This window comes from Dermacentor silvarum, chromosome 1, assembly GCF_013339745.2.
Source record: "Dermacentor silvarum isolate Dsil-2018 chromosome 1, BIME_Dsil_1.4, whole genome shotgun sequence".
Lineage (NCBI taxonomy): Eukaryota > Metazoa > Arthropoda > Arachnida > Ixodida > Ixodidae > Dermacentor > Dermacentor silvarum.
Genome location: NC_051154.1, coordinates 70,167,224 through 70,180,052, shown reverse-complemented (window position 1 = coordinate 70,180,052; position 12,829 = coordinate 70,167,224). Strand labels below are relative to the sequence as shown.

Sequence of the window (12,829 nt, the reverse complement as noted above, 5' to 3'; positions counted from 1 at the left end):
TTGATTATATCTAAATAAATTATTCGCCCAAACACGCGCTGTTGGCACTTTATTTTGGTTCTATGCGCATATTTTAAGAGAATAAAGCGTCCTGCCATACGGATCTCAGTAAATAAGAAACCTAAAACTCAAGAGATGACAAAACAAGACTGAGAGAAGAAAAATACGCTCTCGAATGGCGCGCCGTGTCGCGTTGAGCCAACTCGCGGATTAGTAAGACTAACCAATTAAGTGCGCTTCACGAGTGTAAACGAACATAAGCGAGGTTTACCTGCATAATATATGCGTGCCTGGAAATAAGGCAGTTGAGCGCAGATGGTTTGCCATAAAAACAGCGCAATTTTCGTGCTCTAAGACGTAAAGACAGTAACTCCGTTCACAGCGTTGCCCAGACACCACGCTTCGAGTATATATATAGCAGCCGCGTGACTTCATACAGCGCGCATTCGAGGCACTATATAAGGAGCAGTTCGCGAAGGTGCACCGCGTAAATTAGATGTCCGTTTTGTTTCTTATCGAGAATAACGGTCATGGTACGCCACGCTATACACTGGCGTGACGCTCGTCTAGACTTACTTCCAGCCTTGTTTCCGTCACCCGCACGTACCTATATACGGGCACGCACACGTGGTTTCGCTGGCCGCTTGCATCAGCCTTGTCCGCTTTCTTTGGACTGTGCTCTTGCCGTACTTCTTTTTCGGCAGCCATCTGTGTTGTTCCACCACGCACGACTACCGAAGCAAAATTAGTCTATAGACCACTGTGTGGTCAGCTCTGTAGAAGGACAAGGAGCCTTAGAAACCTAAAGATAAGCAAGAAGGAGTATTTCTTTAATGAAGTATATCTTTAATGCTAACTTGGCAACAGGCAACAATGTGCGACTGAGTATGTGCCGAACTTGAATTAACCTCTTTGATGTCAATTTGGGTAAGTGGGTATGTGCCGCTGGGTATGTACCGTTCTTCACTGACCAAGGAAAAAAAAAAAGGGGGGGGGGGGGGAAAAGAAACTAGTTTTGAAATTTATCCAGTGCTGGGCGAAACCGAACTGGCGTCAAATACATTTCTGATAATCTTCTCGGAATTCACACACACGCCACACGCGGACTTCCTGGGGGTGACGCCAGGTGGCACAGCGTGTCAAGAGAACAAGCGCGAGAGAGGCGTCAGGCTGCCAACACGCATCCTACGTGACGCCTTTAAGGCGTTGGTACTATGGTGTGTCGATACATTGCTTCTATGCTAATCGCATTACCGTCGATATCCGTCGTGAGATGGGTTCTGCCGGAGTTATCTTTAAGTACAAAACAAAAGAATTCGATCGGAAGGCGGCACGTTATACCGCCCGCTTTAACAGCGGAAAGGCAGGTTTGTTTTCCATCGCCTTACGAGGGCGTCCTTGCACCGCTTCACATTGGTCCAGCTTCGCTCGCGAGGCCAGCATGCACTAAGCGCTAACCTACCTACGCAAGCTACTCGCGCTGACGAAAATGGCCAAATGATATCCCGATTTTTCCCGCCCTTGCTATATAAAGTCAGGCAGCCGCGATGAGGCATGGTGGATTGTCACCGGCGCCTCGATGAATCGAGAAAGTGGGCGGGCAGCTGGCTATGGAGTATCCTCTGCGTTTACGCTTTGCATTTCCTCTGTGCCGGTGTAGGTAAAGTTGGCGCATTACTTTGGAAAGCGCGCCACAGCCAGCGTGAAATGGGAAAACCGAGAAACTGGCGGTGACCGACGTACGTATATACATTTGGGCTTTTCGAACCGCCGTGCTGCCAAAGCCGCATTTGCGACTTTTCTTGCGTATTCAGCGGAATGCAGGGATATTTCTTCGAAGCACCAGAGCCGCTTGTCGCCTTACCTTTTCCTCCCCGCAGAAAACGGTCATGGCTTCGTTCGCATCTCGCGCTGTTTTCAACGTCTATAAAGATAGGCTCACTGCAAGCACGCCACCCTATTATTGAGATAGATCTCCCGTTCTTTCGGCTTACGTCTCGCTTCCTCGGGCGCTCGTCTAAAAAGGTGTATATGTTTGTTCTTGCAAAGCCAAATCCCTCTATGGAAGATTGGCCACGCCGTGTGCTTCAACGTCTGAACGTCATTGGGTAACCGCCGTGGCAAATTCCATAGCTATTTGCTTAGGCCTTATCTAAACAGACTCCAAAACTTTTCTGGAGACCTAGTCAAGCACTAACGCAGTAACGACCACCTTCGCATCGCAGCGGAAGCGGCAGCCACATGGAACGCATTTTCGACGTATTTTCCTGTGTCGATCCAAATAGGTCGCGAAGCTTCGGGCGAAAAAATGGTTCCAACCAATTTTCACCGACATCAGCAAGGGTTGTTAGAGAAGCAGCGATTGAAGCGTGACTATGTGAGGAGGGAACAAACATTGAGAAAGAAAAAAAAAATTTTAAGTAACAGTATGATTCATTCACCGAAAATAAAATTCATAATCAATTTTATATACGCGTGGCGAAGAATGAAAAGACAACTCTATTTTGCTTTATAATTATGAATAAACGCCTCTTTTCCAGCGCCCACTATAAAAGGGGGCGTTGATGCCGCTATAACTTGCAATGAAATGCATCTCTTGAAGTGTGCAAAAAGACGCGCTCGTAAAGTCCACCTGTTACGATGTGACCCCCTCAAACGTTGTGTTGTTTTGCTTGCCAACGTTTGTCTGAATTCGGTGGCGCGGATGGTTTCATCCTTTCTGAACATGTTCAGTCAAAAGTAGTGAGTTACGACCGCCCGATAGTTGTTTACTGTAGCTGTTTTCGTGCAGCTGCGCTGCCCGACGGACTTGGCGTCCGACGATGCTGCCAGCCCTCTACGCCCAAAGCTTTCGTCGGTCTCCAAAGAAAGTTTGCTCTGTGCAGGGATGTAATTTCGACATCCGTACGGCTGAACTTTTGCTGCCAAAACAACTTTCGCTCCTTTGAGAACAAAATGACGTCACTTCTGTTGTTAATGGTTATGGCGTCACATTATTTTTTTCTTCCAAGTGTTTCCTTGCCACACAGATGGCGCTAAGCCCCATGAACCACCGAGGAACCGCCATGATTTGAGCGTATGGGCTTATTTGAGCATATATGTCGTATGTCCCAACTATCATGCACCAACATTTAAAAATATGTAACTGCCACGTAGCTGGACAGAACCAATATAATGTTGTTTGCCGTCGCTTGGAGATACTCAGATTATTTTTTTTCATTCCTCCTAATTGCATAATTAGTGTTCATAAATAATCAACTTCTCAAATATAATTAGATGAAAAGTGTCAATGAGAAAATTGTAGAGCAACATGAAAACTCCCGCTACAGCTTTTTGTTGCTCAATACGTGCTACGTAAAAGTGTTTTTCCGAGCGTGAAAGAAGCCCGCGAATACATGCAAAGTTGCCGCTCGACTGGCCGCTCGAGGCACTTTGCGTGTATTCGCGGGCTTCTTTCACGCTCTGAAAAGCACTTTTACGTAGCACGTATTAAATAACAGAAAGCTGTATCGGGAGTTTTTCACGTTGCTCTACAATTTTCTCATCGATACTTTTCATCTAACTATAATATTTGAGAAGTTGATTAATTAATTAACACTAAATATGTAACTAGGCGGCATGCAAAAAATAATCTGAGTATCTCCAAGCGACGTCAAACAACATCACATTGGTTCTGCCGAGCTACGTGGCATTTGCATATTTTTAAATCTTGGGTGCATGACAGTTTGGGACACCGTGTATATTATGTGTAGATGCCGTGTTGCCGACGTTCTGCCACGCCGCCCTTACTGGTGGCCAGCGGCGTTTTTCTTCCTGTTGGCGGTGAAGCGCAGACCGGAATATCAGAAAGTTCCACTAAATACTCTTCAATCATCCGCAGTTTCACAGCAACGCATTTCGATTGCTTTTTGTACATTAAAAATTGAGTAATCATATCTATATGCAGCGTGCATGAGTCGGTCGAGTCCCCTGTGTACAATACTGGTGTCGAGCCTATAGGCCGACATGATCTGTAACACTGCTGACAATTTCTCAGCAACGTATCGAGCGTTTTCTGTAGTTATTAGTTCTATGTATAATGTGCCCCGTTTGTGTCTGTTATCATCACGAATGAGCTAGGATGTAGCCATGCAATTGTGCTATTTCTCGTTACCTGACCAGTCCAAAACGCGTCGAAATATTATACGCCTGGCATTTTGCTTACCACGCTCCACCTGCCACGTGCAACGCTGCCCGTAATCTTTTTAACGCAGTCAGCACCAAGCTGTATGCCAAGTTGGGCAATTAATTGCGTGACACTGATTTTCTCGCACTTAGGAGCGAATGCAAAGAATCAGAAAAAAAAAATGGAATGGAGAAGGGGAAGCGGGGAGGTAAGAAGAGGCCCATAAATCACCTTCAGCCACACACACACACACAAAAAGAAGGGAAGCTGGTTCAAAAGCAATTTGCTTCGTTCTCCCGCCGTGTCCCTAACTCCATAATGAGAGTTGTTCGTTTCTTCTTTCGCAATTTATAGGCTTTTTCCGGGGGGCGGCTCTCGGGCGCACGCCACGTGAAAGGGTGTCGACGCCGAGATAAGCGCCAAAAAGAGGTCCGCGTGCTCGTAAACACGGAAGAATCGGCCCTCGACGCCAGCCATGCATTTTTGACACGCGTTGATAACGGCAGCGCTCCCACTTTTTCTGCTCGATATACATGCCGAGAGCTGGTTGTCGCCCGCCCGCAGGCCCTGCCCCCTCCTTGAGGCACAAAGAAACACCTACTCAGTGAAGCAGTGCGAAAAAAATAAATAAAAAGAAAACGTCATTTGAAGGCGCACCGCGGGGCGGTTCGTAACGGCAAACAAACGCCACTGCGGTGCCTGTTTGTACGTCATAACGACGCTTACATATTTATGGCAACAATTCGGCATCGACATGAGAGCTCTCTCTAGCTCTCTCAGCCTGCGTTTCTTTCCCCCCTTTTTTGCCTATCCCCCAATTTCTCCCACTAATGCATTCTTTATTGGGTTCTGAGCAGGCATTCTCTTTTCTCGCTTGCTCTTCATGAGGCTGCTGCTGGCGACGAGCAAAATCCAGGGGACGGCTGGATGCTTCGCTCGGCGGCCTGGACGGGGGTCGCGATTACAGTCCTATCACGTCCATTGACAGCCGCATGCAGCACGCGGAGACGCGCCGATAGCGATAATGATTAGAATTCCGCGTGTGGCTGTGTTTCTAGGTGGCATGCGGCGCGTGTGTTCACCAAGGGCGTTTCGCGGAAGGAAGAGCAAAGCTAGGCCGAAGGGTGCTTCGCCGAAAGCAAGAAAAATGAAGCACGCACAGCGGTGGCACTGCTTTTCAAATTGCACGCGCTGGCTACCGCCGCCGCCTGTAGTATAGTCTACCGAGTCTCGCAGCCACTGCGCACGCGCGCACGGGAGGCCCGGAATGTAAGACGCGGCGCGCGAACCGCGCGCGAACAGCGCAACGGGAAGAAGCCTCGTGATGGAACCGGCAGCGTAGCGGCCGTTTTCGCGGGATTCACAAAGAAAGACCGCTCCTTTGATCGCCCCCTGAGCACGTCTCTAGACGGAACTCGTGCTTTGAATAGTGAACGAGATTTCTTCGGTGAAGGCGGCCTTAAGAGCTTCGCTGTTTTCAAGAAGACTATCGAGGAAGGAAGAAAGGGCAGGATGCAGTCGGTGCGCTCAGATCCTTTTCTTTCTGTCGCCTGGGCTTCTCGCCTTCCTTTCGACTGTGTTTCTCTGTTTCTCTTTTAACCTTTCTCATTCTTTTCTGCCTGCTTAAGGTGCGTTCTTACTTATTTCATGCCAAACCGAAATTGAAGCACTGAGAAGCATGTCTGAGAGCGTACTTGAGTATATATGTTTGTGATCAAAGCGGAATGACGCCCCTCTTCAGCGCTCGTAATGGAACCCTTAATTCTCAACGCCTAAGTGACCCTTCCCGATGCTGAAGCTACTTGGCGAAGAATTGAGAAGGCTCCACTGTTACCAAGTTACTTTCCAAAAAAGAGCACCCCTCTCTCGTCTTCTCCGTTACGCTATCGGAAGTGGCGGCAACCGGGACGACCCCGGGGATACGGAAATCCCCTTATCAACGGATTAAATTTTGTGAGCGGTCTTTCGTTCAGACGGGACAGGTACAGCCTCCCACACGCACATAAATGCAGCGAGTACAGCAGTCTACGTTGAAGCAGGAGGTGCTTTCGGAGCAGAAGCTCGAAGAGAATTAGGCTGCTGCGCGCCACATAAGCGTTGGCCTGGGGCGCCATGCGGCACGCCAGTTCGTTCCAGCCTGGCGATACATGGCGTGAGGTGGGACGGCCCAGTGTGCCCCGCCAAGCCGGGGAGGGTGTTTACTCTTGTGCGGTGGGCCACCATCGCAACTGCTCGCTCGTTCTCTCTTTGTTGAGCCCGTTTTTATCAGCCGCGCTGTCCATCATCGTTTTAAAGCGTGTCAGGAACTCCTCCGGGCACTTACAAGGCAGTTCGTAAACATTCTGTCAGCACTCCCTTCGCGTTCTTGTTTTGTTTTTAAGTGCAGACAAGCGTGTTTACGTTTCTCAGCTCTAATAAGCGCGCGATTGCTTTTTTTTTTTTTTTTTTTTGAAAATGCACTTGCTTCGTTAGACGCGGCCATTATATAAAGGGGCAATTACCACATATTGCTCGTTAATTAGGTAGTAACGACCTCCTACCTTTGTTGTGGTCGCCGCCACTTTCCTTGCAGCAATGGAGGTAAACTTCAGAAATTAAATAATGTTCAATATTCTTGTTTTTGTTGTTGTTGTTGTTCTTTGTTTTTTTATATTAATACGGCTAAAGAAAGCATAATGTGCTAACGTTGACGTTGATTTTATATGCGCAGCGTTCATGAGCACGGTGATTACTAACTTTGTATTGGCAACGATGCTCTCAATAGTTCGAGGAGTATCTTGGCGACGTAACCGAAAGAGCAATGTACGATGCTTGCGTCGACGTTTATTATTATTCTTTTTTCTAGGAAGGAGCGTAGCGGGGGGAGGGGGGGTTGTAATGATAATATAAATCAGTTTCTGTCTTCTGTTATGCACTGACGTCACCGCTGCACCATCACGCAGCGCCGGTGCTCAAGGGGCCGCTTTGATATACCGCAGTGCTTTCTTGTGGCTTGGACGTTCCTGTTTTCAGAACACTTATTATTCTTTCTTCCTAAGTTGCTTTTCTAGTTGAAGTGATTACAATTTCCGCGCTGTTAAACGCGAGTTGTCTGGACGTTGTGTTGCGCAGATTATTATTGGCTCCACTGCTGCATCAAGCTGGCCTCGTGCGCTCCATTTCTGCCATTAAGGGCATGCGTGAGGCCCAATACATTGTTATTTGCGCTTGAATTATATACATGGTTATGCGGTTGTCGGCGCTGATGGTGAGAGGTTTAGGCTTCGAAAGCATTTCTCCTCGTAGCTTTTCAAACAAAATTTCATTTGTTCTTCACTTGTGCAGGCGACTCTGATCCACCGTGCACTCTGGCGTCGCGAACGGGACGCTGCACACGGTCGGGTACGTCTTTGACTGAGACATGAACTAGGTCCGCCAGTCAGGGCACTGAGTGATCCCGAAAGAATTTGCGTGCAATACGGGCTTTAGAGAATATATATTCTTATGGCCATTATCTCCATAGGCCACAGCTCATTTGGCTCTATTCTCTCCACGAACGACATGGCGTTCAATATATAGCCTTTTGCCCATTACTCATGTTAGCTGGAGCATCTGCCTCGTTCAGAGGATGACATCAGCATAGATAATCGCTTATTGTATGTGATGAGCGCGACTAATTACGATAACCTAAGAACTCGATGTTTAGCCGCGTAACAGCAATATTAAATAAACAGACAATGAACGTAAGAACTTGTATGTATAAATGTGTATTTTTTTTTCTACGCTGCAAATTACACGTTCTATGTCGCACAAAAGGGCTTGAAAGTACAAATATAGCTTGCTTCTTTATTGTTGTGCTATAGAATCGATGTTATCGCTTAACTCCTGCTCTAAGCGCATCCTTATGTGTTCTCTAATCCTCCCATGTCATGTCATCCTATATTTACCTACTATATTATTCTATGTGTCTGTAACCCCCCACTGTAATGGTGCTTATTTTCTGGAGGTTTACGTGCCAAAACCACGATATGATTATGAGTCACGCCGTAGTGTGGGACTCCGGATTAATTTTGCCCACCTGGGGTCCCTAACCGTGCACCTATAAGTACAGCTAGGGTGTCCCAACTACATGCACCAAGATTTAGAAATATGCAAATGCCACGTAGCAGGACAGAATTAAAGTAATGTTGTTTGCCGTCGCTTGGGGATTCTCAAATTATCTTTTTAATTTTGCCTAATAAGATAATTAACCTTAACTAATTAATCAACTTCTCGATTCTTATAATTAGATTAAAGGTGTCAATGAGAAAATTGTGGAGCAACATCATGAACTTCCGATACAGTTTTCTTTTGCTCAATACGTGCTACATAAAATTGTTTTTCCGAGCGTGAAAGCAGCCCGCGAATACATGCAAAATTGCCGCGCGACTGGCCGCTCTAGGCACTTTGCGTGTATTCGCGGGATGAACAAAAAGAAAAAAAAAAGAAAAGGAAAAGTTTGACCACAGACACACTGTAAATGCTTTGAAGCAAGGTTTCGTGAAACACAAAAACTCGCACAGCACATCATGCCCTCTTTGGGATCTCTGAAGAAAGACACGTTCCAAGAGTATATTTTCAACGAGAGCGCAGGTTATCCCCATTGTTCTCAACTCGACGCACAGTCTGCTAGTCCTAAAGCGGTTGATCGCACGCGATCTCCTCGGCCGACTCTGCTGTGCCGTTCACGGCTGCAACACTGTGCTCCACTTGCAGCCGGAGGCGTGGCCGGCATGCTGCAGCCATGGTGCAAACGGCGGCCTGGCGCCTGGAGCCCGTGCGCCAGCCGCCGGTCTCCTCCGCGGGCCGCGCACGCCGTCCTGGTGGCGGCGGCCGCCTGCTCGGCGTACGCCTCGTCGCTGGGTGTCGGACTCGTGTTCGACGACCTCGCGGCGGTCAAGGCCAATCGGGACCTCAGACAGAGCACGCCCATCGCCAACCTCTTCTTCAACGACTTCTGGGGGACGCCGCTTCGGAAGGTGAGCCTCGAGTCACGTCGCTACCGCGTAGTGATAATCAATCAATCAATCAATCAAGCATGCATAAATCAAAAGTGCCCAGGAACAATCCAAAGGGGTGAGTGCTAGCGCATGCATACATTACAGCCAAGAAAACAAAGGAAAATAAATTATGCAAGAATAGAAGGGAAAAAAGAGAAAATATATAAAGAAAAAGTAAGAACAAGCCATAATGCGAGAAAACAAACACGATGAATAAAAAGTACAATCACGAAAATAAGTGTGCAAGGTACAACAAAACGCAGTGTAATTTCAAAAGAAAAGGAGGAGAAAGGCAACTGAACAATGTGTTGAAACTGTGAAACAATAACAGCAACAATAATAATAATAATAATCATAATAATAATAATAAGAAGAAGAAGAAGAATTGCGTGCGTGTGTGTTAACACTTAGTGAAAATTTGTTAATCAGCCAGTTATGCATTTTGAATACAATGTGAAATTATAACGTCCGCCACGAGTAATCCAGATCAATTAGTAAACGGTGCTTCTGCCAGAGACAATTTTAAACGTTCTGTTGTGTGCGCTGGCGCACGAGAATTCTCGGGGCTGCGCATCAGGTAATGCTAAAACTTTTTCTAAGGCTATTCGTTGTATAACGTTGTATGTACACGTCACAATAAGACAGCAATGTTGTCTCGGCAAACGAGCACGTTCATTCATTTTCTCCAAGAGATTTATTTCCACCGATGACAGAAAAATGCAGCTGTGAAGCCTCAAGAGCGCTAGACCTTCCTTCACTACATTTCAAGAGAGGCTGGCGGTGGAACGATCGTTTTCGAGGTTTCTAGGCGACGTACTTGTCATGTGCCAAATGATAGTATCCTTAATTAATCAACCTCCTCGGCATGGGTTATCAGTAGAATCGCAATAAGGGGTTTAGGCGGAGTAAAAGCCGGTCAAGCTCTTTCAACGCTAGAGCCGTTTTCATTTCCACAACAACAGCAAAGACGGCGACATCAATGACGACGATAGAAACGGTGGTAACAGCAATGGGGAGAATGTACAAAGGATTAAGGCATTGGACTGCTTAGCATGGGTGTGGCCAAGAAAGATCAGTAGAGAGAAAATAAGTGAGGAAGTAAGGTGGAAACGCTTGGCACATAGCAGTCAATAAAGTTGTGTACCTCTAGCGCGGTTGTACCGCAAGACATTGCATATATCTCACTTTTTTATTTAACTGGAAAATCTTAACCGAGCTCGTGATTTTCAAGTACTTGTTTCTACACACGTCATTTAAATATACGCTTGCCTGCTCGTCATTATTTTGTCGCACCTCATACAGTCATGTCAGCAGTCATAATAAGCAAGTGTGACCACCGCCAGTTCCTTGTAATCTTGGAAGCATCGAAACGTAAACAAGTACACCGCTACAAGGTACTGTATTTCATTTCTTTCCACCATAAAGTAAGTGAGTGACATTAGGTTGCTGCAGCCTGGAAATGAAGGGACCAGGCCGATCACCTTACTGTACGCTGGCTTACGCAGACGCAACTAACCTTTTGTGGACATTCGAGACGCAGCGGTCAATCGTGGCTGGCGCTTTTAGTGTTTTTAGTTGTGACAGCAGGTTAGATGCCGTCAAAATGTTCAGCCTAGCACGGACACGGACAGGGTTATTGGTAGCTGGCAGGGCCCTCAGTTGCTGCAGACTATAGTCGCTGCGGCACATGCATGCGCATCCTTGGGCAAACACAAGTTACAACACAAAGCGAAGAGTTACATACTAACTGTTGCCTGTGGGGAAACTGTAGAATTAGATAAACTTCTCTAAGGGTTCCTTTCAGAAACTCAGATGCTTCTTGCACTGCAGGAACTTGCTTCGGGAGTCCGACAAATTTGAACGGACAACGTTCTGTGCCAAGAGCGTTGGTATGTCTGTTATTAAGCTCTTGGAGACCATCCCAGCACTGTCAGACAGTCGTAGGATCTGCGGAACCAGCCGTCTCTTATGGGTCACTTGTCCACCCCCGTCAGGGCGTTTATCAAAGGGCTTGCGTACCCACACTGTCGTCCGCCTCTGCACGACTCGAAAGTAACTTGCTCGGGAGGAGTCAGAGGTCGGTGTGAGAAACCAGAAGGTGTTTGTTTAACAAATTTACGAGAGTTGAAGAGGATACACCGAAGACCGTTTAAATGTATTTATTTGAAGCATTGACCGTCCTTATGTTCCTAGACCAAATAACTTGGTGACGTGAGGCAAATCCACTCAGACAGGCTAAATTCCGGGGACGTAGGCAAAGCAAGCTTGGATTTAAAACTCTTGTCACTTGTGGGCCCGGATGAAACGGACGGCGGATGGCCGGTCGCTGTTCCTGCAGGAAAAGTCGTAATGGCCAGTTGTGGTGCTCTGCTCGGGCTATACTCGGATATGCATCGAAGCACCTAAGAGACGAATGACCCTTTCAAGCTCACTTTTTATTTATTTATTTATTTATTTATTTATTTATTTATTTATTTATTTATTTATTTATTTATTTATTTATTTATTTATTTATTTATTTATTTATTTATTTATTTATTCAAAATACCTTACAGGCCCATTGAAGGGCATTGAGTAAGGGGAGCAACAGTAATTACAGGTCAAAAAAAAACAACAAAGATACAGACGAAAAAAAAAAAGGCAACAATACAAATATTACAAAAAGCAAAGTACAACATCTTTATACAATATTAATACGCAACGAATTCAAGTTATCAGGGAATGTTTCGCGATTAGAGATGTTTCGCGAATGTTTCTGGTGGAGCTTCCAGGAGGCTATCGTGGAAAACTTGCGAATCGGCTCGTCGCTCAACCCCATGCTCCGCATACTAATCTGCGGTTGGTAATCTCCGCTTTATGAGGATTGCTTTCAGCAATCGCCCGAAAAGTGATAATTTAGAGATGACGTCAGCGCAGGTACCGACCTGCAGCGACATTCTTAATACTGCGCTTTTATGAAACGCATTGAGACGAAATCCAGAGCCGTTATCCGGGCACTCAAGACAAGAATGGGGCAAGAACGAACCGAGAACATCCGAGCATCGTTGCGAGAGCAAAACGAAATCATCCGGGCAACCACTCAAAACTTAAGAAAATGCGGTCTCTGGCCCCCAACCCCTTGTACAAGACCGCATAACATACGCTAGTTACTGCCCAAACAAGTTGTTTTTAAATTATTGCTTCCAATTTCTTCCCAATGTTTGTTCACAATATCACTCTAGCTGTAACTTCCAGTGCGTTTAATTTTTCATTTCCAATAGCGACGTTCAAAAGGCAGACACAGTGCACCATACATTTGATTGTCATTTTTGGCGCTGAGACAGGGTTGCCTGTGCTCATTTCAACGCCGGCGGTCTGTGAGTTCCGCGGCGAGGATTTTGTGCCGCCTCCTTCGAGAGATGGCGCCACGCTGCGTGACTAGGCCGGCAGCGTCCGGCGCGCCGCTGTTGGTTGTTTGGCCGAGACGAGACTTGCAACGAGGTTCAGTTCAAAACAGGTTTATTTCGGCTCAGTAAGCTTTCAGGCCTGCGTCGCGGCACCAATCTGCTTTGCCGGGAGCCACTTCATGCTTACATCTACTCTCGATTGCGGGAGAGCCAGGATTTTTTTGTTCATGGATGCAATAAAATGGAAATTACAAGGTGTA

General features: G+C 46.6%; 1 protein-coding gene across 2 annotated transcripts in view; it reads left to right on the top strand.

The window, feature by feature from the left end:
- Positions 1 to 12,829, top strand: part of LOC119465325 (protein O-mannosyl-transferase Tmtc3) — a 333,204-nt gene that overhangs the window by 241,184 nt on the left and 79,191 nt on the right. The window contains exon 4 of one of the 2 annotated variants that reach the window (XM_049669279.1): positions 8,900 to 9,162. In XM_049669279.1, coding sequence (XP_049525236.1) covers positions 8,917 to 9,162 — 246 coding nt within the window. In that variant the 5' untranslated portion in view covers positions 8,900 to 8,916. Of the gene's footprint in view, positions 1 to 8,068; positions 9,163 to 12,829 lie in introns of those variants that run through there. The other variant, XM_037726130.2, reaches the window with a different exon arrangement.